We start from the raw sequence: 17,905 nt of genomic DNA, 5'->3' as shown, positions 1-17,905 counted from the left end.
TTTAACTGTGAAACCATGTTCTCTTACTAACAGGAAATTTTTTATGTTCTTCCCATTAACACTCATCAGTGAATTTATACAGCATATCTGTATAGAACATATCGATCATACAAGTCTTTGCCAACAGACCTTGGTTTTGAAGTAGGAAATCATGACAGAACAAAAGCCTCTTGTCTAGTATAAATATTAGTAAGTGAATAGCTTTACATTTTTTAACCATCACCTACGTGTGTGCTCATTTTCAGTGTCCCAGTCACAGTGTGATCGCTTGTGTATATACCTTAGTCTAAATGTCAAGACATTTCTAAGAAAATTTAAGTTAGTTTCCCCTTGTTGTGATTTGACAAATCCAAAAATGAATATGCTAAATAACTGACGACTATATAATAATGAAACACAAACATCACATATCACAGACAACAATGGATATTCAGGTTATTGCTTTTTTATTGGATAAATGACCAATACATTTTCTAACTTTCGGTGATTTCAATTCCACATATCAAATAGCAGATGCATTCAGCAGTTTCATTTGCATACCACAATAATGCTATTAATATTCCACAGGAATAAACGAGAAAGTCCATCAAGAACTACACATGGTGCGTGTTTTGCACACATTCTTTTTACAGATTTAGTGATAGAATAACTTATTTTTTTGAGAACACAATTTCATGGAAAGAAAGAGAATACATTTCATTTATTCCTGTGTTAATTAATACACTGAAATAAAGCACATAAAGACATCCTACAAGGAAGATTGCGGAAAAATACAAAAGCTCACGTTCATTTGTTCACAGTGGATCTCACCTAACTACTGTCCTGCAGTATTTTCTGCTTCAGGTCGAACTGCTTCCATTCATTGCAATACATGCTGCTCTTGTAAACGTGTGCTTTGTCAATGAGCCATGTTACCTGCAGCTCTGATCCTGTATCAGGCATCTGACAGTTCTTAGCAGTGACAAGTATGTCAGACTGTCAAAGACGGTCACCAGTTTACTGTCACTTGGCTTCAATGACCATTCTGTTGCAAAAGATGATCAGCCGTGGCCAGGTGCTAGCCATATTCTGATGTGGGAGGCCCTGCCACCAGTTTAGAGTAACCTGACAAGGCCCCCAGATCAAGGTACAAGGAGCCCTTTCTTCTCATGTGGCCGGAGTCCTCAGAGTACAGAGATGATTCTGCAGAATTAAAAACAGTTAAACTAGTATAACAAACTTCAACATGCTCAGTGCTCAAGTTCCATTCTTGTAAAATACAGGTGGTAATGTTTCCACGAACGTAATCACTTCAACCAAGTTGAGTTCAATGTTTAGGTCCTTACCCTGTGTGGTGTCTGGGTGCTGACTCTGTTGCCGCAGTATTGTGTGGGTGGCTTCCTCTAATGCTGAGTCAAGGCTCCAGCAGCGTGGTTGGTCCTCCCTAGACGGATTGATTGCTTCATCCTTTAAGAGTTCAGATGCAGAACTCCGCAGAGCAGGGTCCCTCTCAAGGGCTCGCTCCAAAAAGGAGCGCATGGCCGGGCTGCAGTCTTTGGCTATGTCCTCCAGAGGGGGTGCCTGCATGTGTATCTGTTGGGGATAAATAAAGCAAAACTGGTGACAAAAAAACTTTTGCATGAAATCTGGGGAAAAAAACAAAACAAAATACAAGCTGCAGTGGAGGCTTCCAAACAACCAACCACACTGAACTCCCCCAGCAGCTGTGACCCAGTTTTCATCTTTAACTGTTAGTAGCTCGTAAATCAAGTTTGATTATAGTAAAAAAGGAACAAGGGGTGGGGGGGAAAAAAAAAAAAAAAAAAAAAAAATCACAAAGCTCAGCCTGCAGATGTGACTTTATAATGTAATGTTACTTCTCCGTGACGACAGTTTCACAAGGAAGTGAGTAACTGGTTCAGTCAAAAGAGCTGATAACCATTAAAAACAGAAACAAGACTTCTTGAAAGCAAAGAGCCCATGTAATGGAAAACCTCTAAAAGAAAGAAGTAGAGTGAGTAACTAGGCCATCGTTCAAAGTGCTAATAGTCACATTGAAGCTTTTTTTCTTTTTATCTCATAATCTACACAGTGGAAGACCTGAATAAGGTTGTGGAAGAATTACTCACTTTTTTGAAGCGCAACAAGATACACGATCCTGTCTAGTGGCACAAACTGAATATAACTGCTTGTGGCTATGTATTATGCTTATCCTACAAAAAAAAAAAACAAAACAACAACTGTAGGATGAATAAAAGCTGACATCCTAAACTTGCTTTTGATGCAGGTACAGTTGCGATGAATCGAAAGTAATGAATGGCTTGAGGATGGTGCCAGTAAAAATCCTGAGCAGGAATTGGCACATGCTTTGCTGCAAATAGAGATCTTATATAAGACAGGTCACCTGATCAAACATCTATAAATAGTCAATAGAGTGATGGGTTCTTATTTATCCATTATCTATACCAGTTATTCATCAGGGTCGCAGGGGCTGAAGCCAATCACAGCTGACACTGAGCCTTGACACTGAAACAACCTGAACAACCTGCCACAGAGATACCCATTCGCACACACTCTCACCCGAGGGGCAATTTAGAGTCACTAATTAACCTAAACTTCTTTGGACTGTATGAGGAAGTTGGAGTCACCATAGGGAACTAATGGAGGCACAAAAAAAACACCACACAGGAAGAATCAGCCAATGAGCATATGAGGACCATTTTCATAGTCCATCAACATCTATTGCGATCAACAACAGTCCCAGTAGAGGAAAATACAGAGGCCCACCACAATAAGTAGGCTTATACTGTACTTACAATATAGAGGTAGGAGGGGTAGGAAGTGCGTGGGTATCTGCTGACCCAGGGAGGGCTACCAGTCTGCATGTGAATAATGGTGGTCCCCAGGCTGTAGATGTCCGTTTTGGTGTCATGTCCTCGACACAGAACCAGCTCTGGACTCATGTACATCTAAATAAAATGATAACATACATTAATTAGATATAAAGGTGCTGGAGGGTATAATGGCTGGAAAGGTGTTAAAGTGGTTTCTGTTTTTTTCTTTTTGTTGGTTTCCTATTTGGGGTAATAAAAACAGGGAAAAGCCTTTTGCAGCAAAAAGGGATTTTTTCAGAAACAAGCAAACCATCTCACCAATGTTTTGTGTGTCAAGGTCAAGGCAGTGCAGAAGTGTGGTGGGTTTTCAAGTGTAAAAAGTAAACACACTAACAGAGTTCTGTCGCTGGAAATTCCAGCCTGCTCTCACACATTAAAGCCTGAGCAGCCCAGAGTACCAACTCTTCTTATTACCACTGGGTGTCTGCCCTGGGACTTTCCAAAAGTCAGGCCATAAAGGACCCAGGGTGCATGCACAAAGAGAGACAGACTGACATAAAAACAGGTCAAAAACACAGGAAAGCTAGGAAAATCCATGATGGCAGGAGAGGCTTGTGAGAAATCCTTTGGATTGGCCTTTCTCAAGCTCTAATTAAAACATATGCACTGAGAACACCAAGCATAAGCAGACTATTAATAGCATCACTGAGGCCAGTAAGTGCACTTGCCAAACATTGAATTTCGGTAATAATTTAGGAAAGGAAGGAGACAAGTGCTGAAATGGCTTTGGACTAATCCCTGTTTCTTGAGGTCTTAGTCAAGGAGACTGCTGTCTTCTTTAGTAAACACACAAGCAAGACAAATGTGTCAAAAGTAAAAGTATTGATTGGAGTGAGCAATGCATGCTCTCATTGCAGGCATATACCTGCAGCCTGCAACTCTGCATCACATCTCTGGCTTATTTTCTCACCTCTGTTCCTCTCATATCTCGAGGAATGTAAATATCATCTGTCATCTGCACTGTCAAACCAAAGTCTACCAGGGCTGCCTTGTCTGACATCAGGACAATGTTGCTGGCTGAAAAAAAAAAGAATAGAAAGGAAAACAAGTTATAATTTACACATGTTGCAAAGGCAGTGATTTTCAGAAGAGCTGTTGTGTTCAGTATTTTCAGGATTAATGCTTTGCAAGAAAGCTGACATTTGAGGTAATAAGCATTAATTATTGGCTTGCACTGTGCTTGCTTTGATTTCAACTGAGAAAAGGTTACCAAAGTCTTCCAAGAAAAAGTTGAGTTTAGCCATGGAATTTGGGAAATAATTTGAGGGCAAACTCCTCATGAAGAGGTTCATCTCTGGGCTTAAAAGCCTCAATGAGAACTAATTACATGTTTTCGTCACAGACAGGAAATAGTAACAACCACAGTGGCATGTCAGGCTGGCCTATGTCTCATAAGTCACTTGCCACTCTGGACACTATTCAACCCTGAAAGAGCATGAGAAACAGCATGGAATTTCCAGAGCGGCAGACAGTCCTCCGGACATTAGACTGACAGATGGCTGTAGAGAATGCTTTGATCACAGCAATGCCAATGTGCTGCAACTACCTCAAATCAAATGTCAGCCAAGGCCTGATTGTGATTCTTTTTTGTTTTTGTATACATTCTCACACTCTCGGGCTACCTTCACACATTTCCTCAGAATACATAATCGAACCCACAGAGTAGGAAATGTTTATAAGACTTTGTCATTCAATGTGTGTAAAACTGTGAGTTAATTTCTGTGGTTTGCGGCTGACTGTTCCGAGTCACAGTTATTCTGCTTGGTATCTTGAATTTTTTGTAAGAACTGCATCCGCCTGTGGCTTCTCATTTACTCATTGAGCAGGAAATATTTGATTACTTGGTTGGTTAACATTTTTTCTCTTTTGCTCTTACGTTTGATGTCGTGGTGGATGATGTTATGAGAGTGTAGGTACTCCAGGCCCCGCAGAACTTGCTTGGTCACCCAGATGATCTCGAACTCCCTCATGGGGCCACAGCTTTCCACCTTCTCCAGGACTGAGCCGCCTTCTCCGGCCTCCATGAAGAGGTGGACACTCTGGTCCCAGAACAGAACGCCGTAGAGCTCAGCAATGTTCTCGTGCCGGAACCGGGCCTGGAACTCCACATCAGCTGCTTTAAAGTTCTCCATTGGGATCTGTGTGAAAGTCATCATCAGTATCTGTTACTGCAAGTTTACTTAAAAAAAAAAATAAAATAAAATAAAAAAAAAATTCACTGCTGAGAAACTCAATGCCCTGTCATATCTGTCTTGTTCGTTAGACTTCTTTGTACAGAGCCAAGTCAGCTTGTTGACCCTGGGCCTGTCTATTTCAAAAAGCATGCAGATTAGGCTTTATATTTATGAAACAGGCATGAGAAGGGAATGAGTAGAGGGTTAGGGTTAGGGTTAGCTGGTTAGCTCAGCAGAGAAAGTGAAAGCAAGATTTCACACATGGCAACATCTGGTTAAAAGTACCTGTAAACATTACTAAGTAACATACTATTTATCCTTTTTAATACACTGATACTGATTGGGCTGAGCCAGACGGGGATGTAATTCATATCTGAATGAAAGTTTATTGTAGACTGGATCTTTCTGCTGATATCAAGGAAGTCCTAGACACTCTGCATATACTGTAAACTAGGCCTTCTTCAGTTTCCTGGTAACATTGTGTGAGGCACTGCTCTGATACAATTTGATGATTGTACCAGAGCAGGTAGGAAACTGTCTCCCTCAAATGCCAATATTTTCTATACAGGGGGGAAAAAAAAAAAGAAAAAGAAAAAAAAAATCACGCATTTTATCTAAATTTAACCTAAAACATCCAGAGGAGCTGAGAGGATTACTGTTAAATTTCCATTCTTGCATTCATCTTGGGGCATTTTTAGAGAAAAACTGTTCTTCTTTTAAGAGCTCTCTTCCTCTTTTACTTGATGAGAAAACATACCAAATGTCAAGCAAGGCAAACACAGGAATAGTTGCTCTGTGACGTTGTTGTACTTGGCAGGTGAAATATTTGGCACCTACACCCATAGTTTTGAGAAGTTAACACAACACGGATTCCAATCATTGCTCAGCAGCACTCACCAGTTTACAGGCCATTCGCTTTCTGGTCACAGTGTCCTGAGCCAAGTGGACTTTCCCAAATGAGCCCTTGGGCACGAGGCCAGTGCCGTGTTTCTTGTAAGTCAACTTCCATGGAAACAGGAGCACGTCCATGTTGATTTGATAACGGCCTTTTTTTACAGCCATGTCCTTCTGAAATTAAAAGGTCAAGTAATAAACACAGTATATCAAAAATGTAGACATGGTAATAGACAAATTGTCATATGCATAAATATGACAAGTTACTTGGTGTCAGCTACTGAAATTTCAAAAAAGATCCCCCCCACCCCCCCCCCCAAAAAAAAAAAAACAACAACAACAACAACAACAACAAAACAAAAACAAAACTTGTCTCACCTTGTTCAGCAGGACTCCCATTTCTCGAGAGAGGTGCTGCAGAGCTGTTGACTTCATGTTTGAGAGCAGGTTGACAAAGGACAGGAGGTCTGTCACTGTCCCATATTGGACACCACCAACCCCTTCAGAATAGTTCTTCTGCTCACTCCCAGAGCCCACCAAATCCCCCACCTCCTCGTTCTCATCCATCTCCTCTTGGGAGAGACCTTCCTCTTCAAATGAAGAGCCTCCCTCTTCTGCCTTCTCAAGCTGATACAGAGTCTCTACAGCATTGATGATGTCCTCTATGTTCATGTGCTCAAACAGCATTTCTATTCCTTCATCATATTTGTAATCCATTTTAATGCTCGAGTCGTTTTGCTTAATCTGAAATGAAAAATAAGGCGTTCACTTTAGATTGCAGATTGCAAGAAACCCCAACCAGGCAGCAGTCAGTTGATGACTTGAAAAAGTTCATCAGGAGCGTAGAGTGCATCGTGAAACTGAGGCAGCAAAGACTCATTCAGCTGGCTGGACACCTACATGGGAGGAGCTTATAGGACTGTTTTCCTCGCAGATGCAGGGAGTTTCACAGCAACTGCCGGGAAGTCCCTCAGGAGAGCTTGGATTATTTTTGCATCTCTAAAACGAACTGCAGCAGTGCTAATCAACTATTTCTACATAAAAGGGAAAGCTCATTAATACTCCTTGATTGGTTTATGCAGGCACGTGGCTCACAAATAGTTTCATGCAAATTACACACATATGCAAACCACTTCATTAAAACGAAGCGGTTTCCCAACCATCACCTTCCATGTTGAAATCGATCAAATAAATTAGTGAGTTCGGTTTCTTTATCGGATAACATCAAAGTGAGAATTCGGGATGTCTGTAGATAGTGTGACGTAAGAGTAACGGAGGTGGTACTTGCCATAGTGTCTGAGTCAGAAGCTCACGCTCATCTGTCCATTGTCTCCACTGTCCAACACAGACTGACTGAGATGCGGCAGTCGGTCCGTGTTTAGTAGGAAGTAAACACAGGAAGTGCAGTCAATGCGAGCCTGGGCGGAGACAGAAACCGACCATGTGAGGTGCGCCTATTTTGCCGTACGTACGTTTCGTTTTCCTTTTCTTTTGAAACCAAAAGAAAATATGAAAACAAATTTCACGTTGCTTGTTTTTTGAAACACACCGCACATCGTCCTTACAATGAACGGTTGGGTATTTTCTTGTGGGCAACAAAAAAGGACAGCAACAGTGTCGCTCATTGCATTTAAGTTGATGAATAACAGAAGATGATAACTGTTGCAGCTCCGCCTCTTTAACGGCCAAAAACGGCACAGCAGAAGAATAACCAACGACCCAAGAACATTTATTTATGGTGTATCAAACGTTTTTTCGCCACAGTAACTCCAACAGTACGTAAAAAAACGCATTTTGCACCTGCAGCCACTGGTTCGAATTAATGCGTTTTGCGCATGCAATAGACCGAGGGTAACGCATGCGCAGTGTCGTTTCCTCCGAACAACAATGGCGACCTCCATAGCAGTGTGCAGGTTACAGCCGAGAGGACGGGCAAGGCTGGTGAAGTGCCTACGGAAGGTTGAAACATGTCTTCACAGAAGTATTGCAACAAACGCTGTTGCTACACAGGCTGAGGCGACTCGAAAAGACGATGCTGGTTTGTATATTAAACCGACAACACAAAACAAAAACCGCCACCTAGCTAGCCCCGAAGCATTCGTCGTTCTAAACTTCATTGAGAAATCTTTCATTCGAGCCCAAAAGCGCAACTTATTTCCTCAACTATGTGAAATTTAAGAATGATTAGACTTTCAGTAAATTTCGTTTTGAGTGTCAGTAAAACCTACTTTACTGCGTTTGTTCTGTTATGCTAAATAAGGTCTGACTTTATTACATGCCAACTTAACTATGTCGAATTGAGCAGATTTTTTTTTTTTTTTTATTATTACTAAGGTTCTTATTACTGGTTAATCTGGCATTTGTCTGTAGCCCTCTTTGACGTGATCTGCCGCCGTTTTCTATGAAGTTCGATGTAGTTTCCTGGGCTAAATGAAGACCATACTAAAAAATAGTCTCCAAAAGTGACAAGCGCTGTGTGCTAAACACGCAAGGATAATGATTACAATAAAGAAAAGCTGGTAATTTAAATGTATTTAAGTGAAAACTTTGCTCCTTGTTGGCAGGTGAAAAGGGAAAAGATGTGCCCAAGTCATTACATGCTGTCCACGCCAAGAGACAAGAACAAGCAGAGAGATCTGTTCTCATCAACTGTCACTCCAGAATCAATGATAAAAACTTTATCAAACATTTATCAAGACACGGAGAAATCCAGAAACACTTCTTTTATGAAAGCTATGTAAGTGCAAAACCAAGCATGACCGATTTTTTTTTTTTTTTAATGCACATAGTGTTCACTGCCAAGCTTAAATATGACTGAATGAAGAAAACTGATATGATAATGCTGTCATTCTCCAGGGAATCTATGCTGTTGTGGAGTTTGCCAGCCAGGACAGTGTTGCCTCTTTACTCAATGAGGCCGCCATCCCCAGCATTAGCCATGATTCCATGGTGCCTTTCAAATCAAGACTGCTGTCACTCAGGAGCCTCAGCTCAGAGGGATTGCCAAACCAGCAGTCAGGCCGACAGTGCAAACCGCAAACTACCGCTCCCATCAATGAGCTCATACAGAGACTGTCCAGAGAGGAGACTGTAAGTGAGATCTTGCACCCATGATTTCGTTTTAGATATAAGGACTAATCTAGTGATTTATATTCAGTCTTAAAGACAAATACAACACAGGTAATTTTGAAATGCCTCACTTTAAGGTTTTGCAACCATATGGTAATTTTTCCTGAATTTAATTCTGCTCTCACCAATCTGAATTCAGTTCCCCAAAACAACAGGCACAGATCTCAGCTTCCTCCTTTCTGGGCTATGATGTCACAGACTTTGCATATCTAGATTTGGCTGATCATTCTCTTTCCCCATTCCAATCATTTCAAGTTCTGTAAGTTACTAGATAATGAATCATTATAGGACAAGGTCTTTCCAGAGATACTTGAATGATTTCAAGCCACAACTCTGGCTGTGTCCGTGTTGTCATTAGCTAGGTTGTCTGCTTACAATTTTTATCCTGTTGGAAAGTGAATGTTTTGCTCAGTCTGAGGGATTATTTCTCTGAAGGATATTTATGTATGTGGCTCCACTCAGGGTTACCTCAACACTGACAGGTCCTCCTGTCACTTTTCATCAAATAATTTTGTCTGTCACAGTCTGACAGTCCTTTAGCCATGATTTTCTTAACTACTTTAATGTGCCTTTCACTGGGGCAAGGTTTCTGCTTGGCCATACAGCTCAGATCAGTGGAGTGCAGCAGTGCGAAAGGTCCACAAATCATTTCTGGAGCTCAGCCAGAGTGGCCATAATTTTCTCAGTCTCCTGACCTTCTCATTTTCTTGGTCAGCTTTAGGAAGAGTCCTGCTTGTTCAGTGTTTCTTACATTTAAGAATGATGGAGGCTGTCAGCTATGCGACCTCCATTCAAGGGATATAGATTCATTCATTCATATTGTGGTTTGCAATCCCAGCTCATATTGGGCAGGGTACACCCTGGACTGGTTGCTATTCCACCAACACATGGAGACAGAGATGAACAACCATTCACATTCAGACCTATGGGCAATTTGGAGTCACCAGTCAGCCTGGACATGCATGTCTTTGGATGGTGGGGAGGTACCTATGCAAGCATGGGAAGAACATGCAAATTCTACACAGAAAGGCCCCAGGCCCAGAATTTGAACCCACGACCTTCTGGTGTATTGATGAGGGAAAATGTGTTGAAACAACTGGCTGCAACATAACAGAATGTGAAGAAAGGCGACAAGATCTGAATACTTTTTGAATGTCTTGTAAATGCATAAATCCATCTATATGATATGTTGCATATATTTCCTTATTTTCCTTCAGATTGACCAGCAGATAACCTCACTGACAGAGAGCTATCAGCTAACAGAGGAGAACACCAGGCTGCGCTTTCTTGTCTGCTCTCTCCTCAAGGATATTGCTGCAGCTTATTTCCCGGAATGCACAATTAAGCCATTTGGCTCCTCTGTGAATGGCTTTGGGAAGCTGGGCTGCGACCTGGACATGTTTCTGGACCTGGATGGCATCAGTGGAAGCGGTGTAAAGATGGTAAATGATGATATTTCTTTGTAAATTTGGTACATTTTCTTAGAACTCCACCATTAACAGGGAGACATCACTTTAGTGAAGACATACAAGCAACAACAGTCTACAACAAATATTTTTTTATACACTATTTCACGTCTGGTGTTGAAAGAGCAGCTGGATTTAGAGGCCTCGTGCAGGAATATGGGGAAGTTTGGTTAAATTTGTCTCATGGACTGAAACATCTCAAAATTTTGATTTCAGCCAAAATCAGGCCTTTGGCTCGAGTACCAGATGAAGAGGGCAAGCTCGGAGCGTGCTGTCACCCAGAGTATCCTGTCTGTCATTGGCGAGTGTGTGGAACAGTTTGGGCCAGGGTGTGTTGGGGTGCAGAGGATTCTCAATGCCCGATGCCCCCTGGTTCGTTTTGCCCATCAGCCCTCTGGCTTTCAGTGTGACCTCACAACCAACAACAGGTATTGACTTTGTGCATGCACATTAAGACTGCCGCATTTTGATGACCACAGAACAAACAGAATGGTTCATTTACGTTGCAGGGTTTTAGTAACGATTGGGTCAGTTTCGTTCAGTGTGACCAGCGTGTTGAAATGTCAGTTAGCCGTGCTCATAGGTCTCTTTAGGTCACTGTACAGAAACCGATTTTAAAATTGTTGTCCTAGCTGGCCTTAAAAAAAGCCCCAAACAGAAACCAAACTCTGATGGGAAGTGCTGCAATAGTTGAGTGCTTCATACTGTGAAACCAAAGAAATTGTGGTGTCTTCTGATGGTAGCACAAATAACGTACACACCTGCCAGAGCACGGAAAACCACAGCACTTTCAAAGGAAAGAGCCACCCACTGAAGGTAGATGTGACGGGGACTTTTCCTGTATCACGTGTGCGATCTTTGAAGTGTAGCACTTTCCTGCCTGTGCTGTTTGTGAGAGAGGAAGAATTAACAGAGACTGTGGCTGAGTCATTCGCTAACTGAATGCCTCCCTCTAGTGGGGCTTTTGGTATAATTTGAATTCCTCTGATCACTGATGTAAAGTAGAACAGCCATCTCTTTCTCTAAACTGCACAGGGTATGTGCATGTATGAAGTGTCTCATTCAGTCAGATCAGGCTCAGCTGAAATTATATACAGTTAATTAACAGATTTGTACACACGGTGTTTAATATATTTAAGATATTCTTTCATCATCTATATTATCATCCATATCTTGTTAGGGCTGGATAGCAGCTAGGAGCAGCTGCAAGGTTGCGGTACACCCTGGACAGGTCTTAAGCCTGCCTTGAGATCTTATCACAAGGCAGTGGGCATAATTTAATAAAAAAGAAAGTTACTCTTATTCTGTCACTCTAGTGTGCACATGTGTCTCTGAATACAAACTATTCTGTAATCCTGTGTTGTTTCAACAGGGTTGCAATGAAAAGCACAGAGCTGCTGTACCTGTATGGCGAGCTTGACCCACGGGTGCGTAGCCTTGTGTTCACTGTGCGCTGCTGGGCACGAGCTCATGGGGTGACCAGCAGCATTCCCGGGGCCTGGATCACCAACTTCTCCCTCACCATCATGGTGCTGTTCTTTCTGCAGACTAGGAGCCCTCCCTTAATCCCCACACTGGACCACCTGAGAAACCTTGCAAGTATGTCCTGGCACCGCCTGTCACTCAGGCGAGATCCTGTTATGCGTTTCCTACCTTATTATTCGTTACTCACCCTTGAGTGCCCCTTTTTTTTTTTTTTTTTTCTTTTACTCTGCACAAGGTGGAAGTCTACACAAGCATTGCATCATCTCTCACCACACAGTGGGGCCCTTATTCTTCTTATTCATTTTTCTACTCTGGTGTATGACCCCGCACTCCACCTCCTCAGCTTAAAAACAAACAAAAACTGCAGTTGGCCATATGATCATCCATTCATTCATCTCCTACTTCTTAATCATTTCCGGGTTGCAGGGGTGTACTGGAGCCAATCCCAACTCAGATTGGGCAAGGGCTGGGTACACCCTCGATAGGACATGCATGTCTTTGGACGGTGGGAGGAAACATGCAAACTCCCCACAGAAAGGTCCCAGGCCCAGGAATCAGCCCACGACAAACACTATGCCGCAGTGCTGCCTTGTCATAATATTATAAATAGTATTTACCATCAGACGTAAGAAGCTGGTAAATCATCAGGTAATCTAAAATCCAACGTGACAGTAATTTTTATTATTGATTCATTCTGCAAATTTTTGCTGTAATTTGAAGAGTTGCCCCAGTAGGTGAAATGCTGATAACAGATTAAACAACTAATCATTTCAACTTTTGATAAAAATATATGTCAAGTGTAGAGTTTATGGTATGGATGTGAAGAGAGGAGGTTGACTGGGATTTTGCGACCTACTGACAACCTCTCATTATGTTCTGAGCAAGTCAGTGATCATTTCTTTGTTCTTCATTGTAAACAATCAGATTATTCACAAAAACAAAGATTAAAGTGGAGCTTTAAAATATTAGACTCTACAACATTTGGTGCAGCAGATATGAACAATTGTTTCTGTTTACTTCTCACGACCTATCAGATTTGTCCTTAGACTTTTATGGCTTTGGAATCAGAGCTGTAGAGTCTCTCTGCTTTGATGTGCAGGAACATCTGATGCTTCTTTAATCTGCCCACGTTTTTAAGATATATACCTGCCAGGTTAGGTATGATGATCCAGCCTGGAGTGTCTCCCTTATCTAAAGCCCCCATTACTTATTCAGTTTTCTTCCTACAATCCTGGAGCTTTTTATTTTTGTCTTCAAATCAAATCAAATCAAATCAGATCAGATTTATTTATATAGCGCCAAATCTCCATGGAGCCCAGTATCCTGTCATAACATCCCCACCAACAAACCAGTCTGGCTACAAGTCCACTGCAGCCCCTCCATTACGCTCCCTCTCTCTGTCACCTTGGTTGCTTGATAATTGCCTTCCAAAAGCAATCTACCCTGCCCTCTTTCTCCTCCTCATCCTCCTCAGCCCTCCGTTTAGTGCAGACTCCATCACACAGAGTGCTTACAGGACAATAAAAGACCCATCACTCAGGGAAGGTCAATGACCCCGCCTCCTCCAGACACACAGGCACATAGGACATAGGCAGCTATTTGAACAGTTTAACACTAAGACGCGCACACACCAACTGACACGAGTCTCATTGTAGTGAGAGACCATGCAACAAACGGACTGCAGGACATGTAAAACTGCCAAGCAAGAGCACAATCCTTGCACGTGTCCCTGCCCTCTGTGTCCACCTGTCTCCATGCTTGTAAATGCACAGGCACAATTCATCTGTGTCTTGTTTATAGCCATCATTGGTGTGTAAAGGCAGTCATTTACCTTGTATCCCCTTCTCTCGTCCCACAAGGTCCTGCAGACAAGAGTGTGATTGAAGGAAACGACTGCACGTTTGTCAGCAACTTCAGCAAAATCCAGCTACACAGCAACATTGAAACACTAGGTGAGCACAAGAGCGTGGAGTCAAGGCTGCAGGGCTACAATTCAGTTTGACTGATGACAACATTTCTGTTAACAAGCCCTTCATGCTAATTTAACTTCTTGTCCTTGTTTCAGAGCAACTGCTGTATAGGTTCTTTGAGTTCTATGCTAGTTTTCCATTCAGCAGGATGTCCATAAACATCAGAAAGGTATGAATAATTATTCTTGTCTTTATAGTTAAATTGAATCACAGCATTTCATGTGTTCACAATTATGCAGACAGTTATATCTGACTGCTACTGGTGTTCCTGAGAGAGGAGATATAAAACCACACTGAGATGATTTTTTGTTCTTAAAACCACAAATACCTTTTAATGGATGTCAACACTACAGATAAAACGCTCAAGTTAATATATAGGACCTTTTTGAACTAACAAATTCAAGAAATCGTTGTGTGCTTGTTTGAATGTTGTTTCTCAAACACTGAGCTGCATCAGTCTCCCCCAATATCTGCAAGTCTCTATTGAAAAATGTCACTCAGCTGTATTGGTGCAAAACCCGAATACAGATGAAAAGACATTCAGAAAGAGCTCCAGCAACAGAAAGACAGTGCAGCCTTCTTTCAACTTTTCCTCCCAGTGTCAGAGCTGTGCTCCAGCAGAGATCTCTGTTGGTAATAAAGGCAGTGGTTGGGTTGATGGTATCTTCCCACACACTCAGATCATTGCTGTCCTTGCCATTATGTGATTGATGCCAGCCCCATGGGTCCCGGTGCCCAAGAGTTAAGATCCCAATTAGGAGCTCCATCATACTAAGCAAAAACAAATGCATATTTGTTGTGTTTAAAACTATATTTATCCTGGTGTTGCTTGTGCCTGTGTCATACTGCTATGATAGCAATGCAAGAGCATCCATGGTTGATCTTTGAGTGATTATGTCTGTGCTGATGACAGCCATGGTCAGAGGCATTATGTTTTTTGTTTTTTGTTTTTTTTTTAGGTTGTCTGTCCTGTTCTCATTAACATTGCCACTCATAAATTATTTACAGGGATTTTTTTTTTTTATTATTATTTTAATTATTACAACAATTATTACAATAGTGTCAAAAGAAAGGAAATATAGGGCAGCATACCATCATTACATGTGAATACCATCCAGAACGAAGGGAACCAGGAACTTGAGTAGTGATACCAACATGGTATGCAGCCGATCCACTAAGCCATGTTTTGCCTGACTTTTCAAACTTAAGAAATATGTTCACTTGTAATCAAACCCTCAAAAATTTTTAAGACCATAACTCAAAAAGCATTGACTAACTGTAGCACAATTTAGAATGAATGTCTTAACAGGATAAGTCAATGGTCAACATCACTGTGACATATTCTGCAAAAACATTTTTCTGTAAATTAGGAAGGAGGGATTTTTACCAGATATCCTGAAATTTAACTCAAACAACTGTGAGCTGATAATTCTAGTTATAAATAATATTTAGAGGAAATATCAAGTGAACCAAGTCTGTTTCCAAGTCTCGATGTATATCAGATCTTTATAACCGAGGGACTATTCTGGGCTAATATTTCTACAGAATAGTTGATTACTCCACCTCTTCAAATTTGTAACATTGAATAATATACTACTTATGGCCTATTGCTTTCCCCTGTACTCATTTCATTGATGAAGTAGGTTTTCATGCTTTGGTGGCGTAGTAAAGGAGCTGGATTTTAATGAGTTGATGCAGCGAGAAAAGAGAAACCCTGCAGACGTAATATATGAGGCTAATATCAAGTTTGAAACAGTGGAGGAAGCCTGCAGGAAGACTGTGGCCATGACCCAAGCCTTATAGGCTTTCACCGGTGGAGCAACAGCCATAAATCTGTTTCACTGTGCTACAATTCTCCATTTCACTCTATTCTGACTGATGGCTTTATGTCACCATCCTTCGTCCCTCCCGTCCCCCCACGGCTCCATCGCTTTATCCCTTCAGCTCCATTACTGTCAAGCTCTACACAGGATACAACATGTGAAAGCTCCATGCAAGCATTTTGACTTTTCTTTGACCCGCATATTAATGGTTCATGTAATGGGCACAACTACAACTACAGCATCTGCTGCAGCTGCTAACATGTTAGGAGTGAACTTTCATTCTTAAGTTTTTTTTTTTTCTCCTTACACATTTCAAATTATTCTCAGTTTTTCGTGGGTGTAGTCTAAATGTTTTCCAGAGCCGCGTCCTTGTCTCTCCCTTTGCCATCTGCCAGCCTGTGGAGAGGATGCCCCAGATACAGCAGGGAAGATCGAGAACCATGACCAATAAGATAGATGGACCATAACACACAGTACATACAGGCCTGCACTTATAGCTGCTGCTGTTCCCACGTGTTTTCAACTCATTGTTCCCATTCCCTCACCCTCCAGGGCAAAGAGCAGAACAAACCAGAGGTGGCTCCACTGCACATCCAGAACCCGTTTGAAACCTCACTGAATGTCAGCAAGAATGTTAACGCCGCCCAACTAGACCGCTTTGTGGCTCTGTGTCAAGAGAGTGCCTGGCTTCTTCAGCAGAGTGGAATCAGCACACCCACTGCTCACAAGGAGGGCGACACACCTGCACCTTGGGGACTGGCCACTCTCCTCCTGCCCTTAGATGTTGCAAAGATCAAAAGTCGCAAGAAAAGAAGACGGGAGCCAGCCAGTGATAGGATTAAGAGTTTGTTAGAATCGTTGAAGAATAAAAACCAGCAAAATACGAACTGAGACTCTTTGACATTCCTAGCTGAAACCTTGTGTATGAGATGAGGAAGAACAAGAGCATCTTCTGCAGATGTCACACTGCTGGACTGTAATGCCCAACAGGAACACTAGAGGGTGTTACTGAGGCAGAATGTGCATACGTGTGGGACCTGAAATAAGGGAGTGGTTACTGTGTACTTTATTGTAAACTAACCTCTTCTGGTGTAATCAAAGGCAACTGTGAAACCTTAGTTTACATCCTCACCCAGAGGGCTGTCAAATCACATGACCATGTAAATCTGGAACAAGCCTAGTCTGTTTACACTTCATACAAAATCATTATATGTAATTGGTTTGTATGTTTTAATGAAACAAAATAATCAAGCTTTTGTTTCAAAGTGAAATCCCTGGGGTTGGTTATTGTGGCGCCTCAAAACTGGAAAAAAGATGTTAAAGAATATTGAATGCATCAGTAAAATTAAACAGTTCAAAAGTAATGGGTTATAAAACTGTACAACAAACGTTATACTTTTTTCCAAAGTAGGGGGTTTAAAAAAAAAAAAGACAGAGAAAAGCTTGTTATTGTTACTATCCACTAAGTTTATAAAAGAAATTAAGGTTCTATTTGATCAGTTGCTTCTTTGGTTACAACATACAAGACCAATTACAGGGCTTTGTTACTAGTTATCTTACTTTAAAACTGAAGACCAGCCTTTTGGGCATTAGCTATGTAACAGTAACCATAAATCTGCACCAGAGAAAGAAAATCTTCCACATGTTGCTGCATTGTCTGTATACTATATCAAATATTTTAGCTGACAAGCCTCTGTGCTAATGAACTGTTCATGCCAGATGCCAGTCATCTGTCTTCATGACATCATCATCTTGTTACTTGGATGTTTTGTCTTTGTTAGTGTCATATCCAATATTCTCTAGCTACTGTCAAAAGAGTGACCCTGTCCCATTGCAGCAGTGTGGAGGAGTAACTGAGTTCAGATTTATTACCAAATTTAGCCTCAGCTAGCTGAAATGACTGGTGTTCAGTGTATAGGTAAACTAACAAGTCACTAAGTCCTGAATGCAACAGTACAAGTACATTGCAACATTGTATACACATAATAAACATAGTAAACATGCATTTGGCTGGTGCTTTTCTCCATATATGTTAAGATGGTGACCACAGTCATGACAAAAATAAATTTCTTTCCGTTCAGCTCAGGCTTA

The 17,905-nt window shown here is 41.5% G+C and overlaps 2 protein-coding genes across 3 annotated transcripts; one reads left to right on the top strand and one right to left on the bottom strand.

The window, feature by feature from the left end:
• Positions 1-437: 437 nt before the first annotated feature.
• Positions 438-7,330, bottom strand: map3k8 (mitogen-activated protein kinase kinase kinase 8). 2 transcript variants are annotated; one of them, XM_029529250.1, is made up of 8 exons: positions 7,230-7,330; positions 6,320-6,685; positions 5,945-6,115; positions 4,750-5,011; positions 3,784-3,890; positions 2,796-2,948; positions 1,326-1,572; positions 438-1,182 (listed from the first exon to the last, which is right to left on the bottom strand). In XM_029529250.1, exons 1-8 carry the CDS (start codon positions 7,230-7,232, stop codon positions 1,058-1,060), a joined length of 1,434 nt encoding a protein of 477 aa, XP_029385110.1. In that variant the 5' UTR covers positions 7,233-7,330; the 3' UTR covers positions 438-1,057. The 2 variants fall into 2 exon arrangements, with proteins under 2 accessions (XP_029385110.1, XP_029385111.1); XM_029529251.1 differs by having other exon boundaries at positions 5,945-6,112.
• A 294-nt stretch (positions 7,331-7,624) lies between these two features.
• On the top strand, positions 7,625-17,273 carry mtpap (mitochondrial poly(A) polymerase). The gene is made up of 9 exons (XM_029529219.1): positions 7,625-7,979; positions 8,506-8,678; positions 8,798-9,031; positions 10,288-10,512; positions 10,753-10,964; positions 11,909-12,135; positions 13,881-13,973; positions 14,087-14,160; positions 16,367-17,273. Exons 1-9 carry the CDS (start codon positions 7,829-7,831, stop codon positions 16,703-16,705), a joined length of 1,728 nt encoding a protein of 575 aa, XP_029385079.1. The 5' UTR covers positions 7,625-7,828; the 3' UTR covers positions 16,706-17,273.
• The last annotated feature ends 632 nt before the right edge of the window (positions 17,274-17,905 follow it).

Source organism: Echeneis naucrates, chromosome 20 (genome assembly GCF_900963305.1).
Source record: "Echeneis naucrates chromosome 20, fEcheNa1.1, whole genome shotgun sequence".
Taxonomy (NCBI): Eukaryota; Metazoa; Chordata; class Actinopteri; order Carangiformes; family Echeneidae; genus Echeneis; species Echeneis naucrates.
Note: the sequence above shows the minus strand (reverse complement) of the source record. Positions and strands in the feature narration are given on the sequence as shown.

Excerpts from the sequence above, each read along its gene's own strand:
- mtpap (XM_029529219.1), top strand. The coding sequence starts at position 7,829 with ATGGCGACCTCCATAGCAGTGTGCAGGTTACAGCCGAGAGGACGGGCA. Across the intron at positions 7,980-8,505 it reads GACTCGAAAAGACGATGCTG|GTGAAAAGGGAAAAGATGTG; the intron begins GTTTGTATATTA and ends CCTTGTTGGCAG. Across the intron at positions 8,679-8,797 it reads ACTTCTTTTATGAAAGCTAT|GGAATCTATGCTGTTGTGGA; the intron begins GTAAGTGCAAAA and ends GTCATTCTCCAG.
- map3k8 (XM_029529250.1), bottom strand. Across the intron at positions 3,891-4,749 it reads CATCCACCACGACATCAAAC|CCAGCAACATTGTCCTGATG; the intron begins GTAAGAGCAAAA and ends TTTTTTTTTCAG. Across the intron at positions 1,573-2,795 it reads ACCCCTCCTACCTCTATATT|ATACACATGCAGGCACCCCC; the intron begins GTAAGTACAGTA and ends TATCCCCAACAG.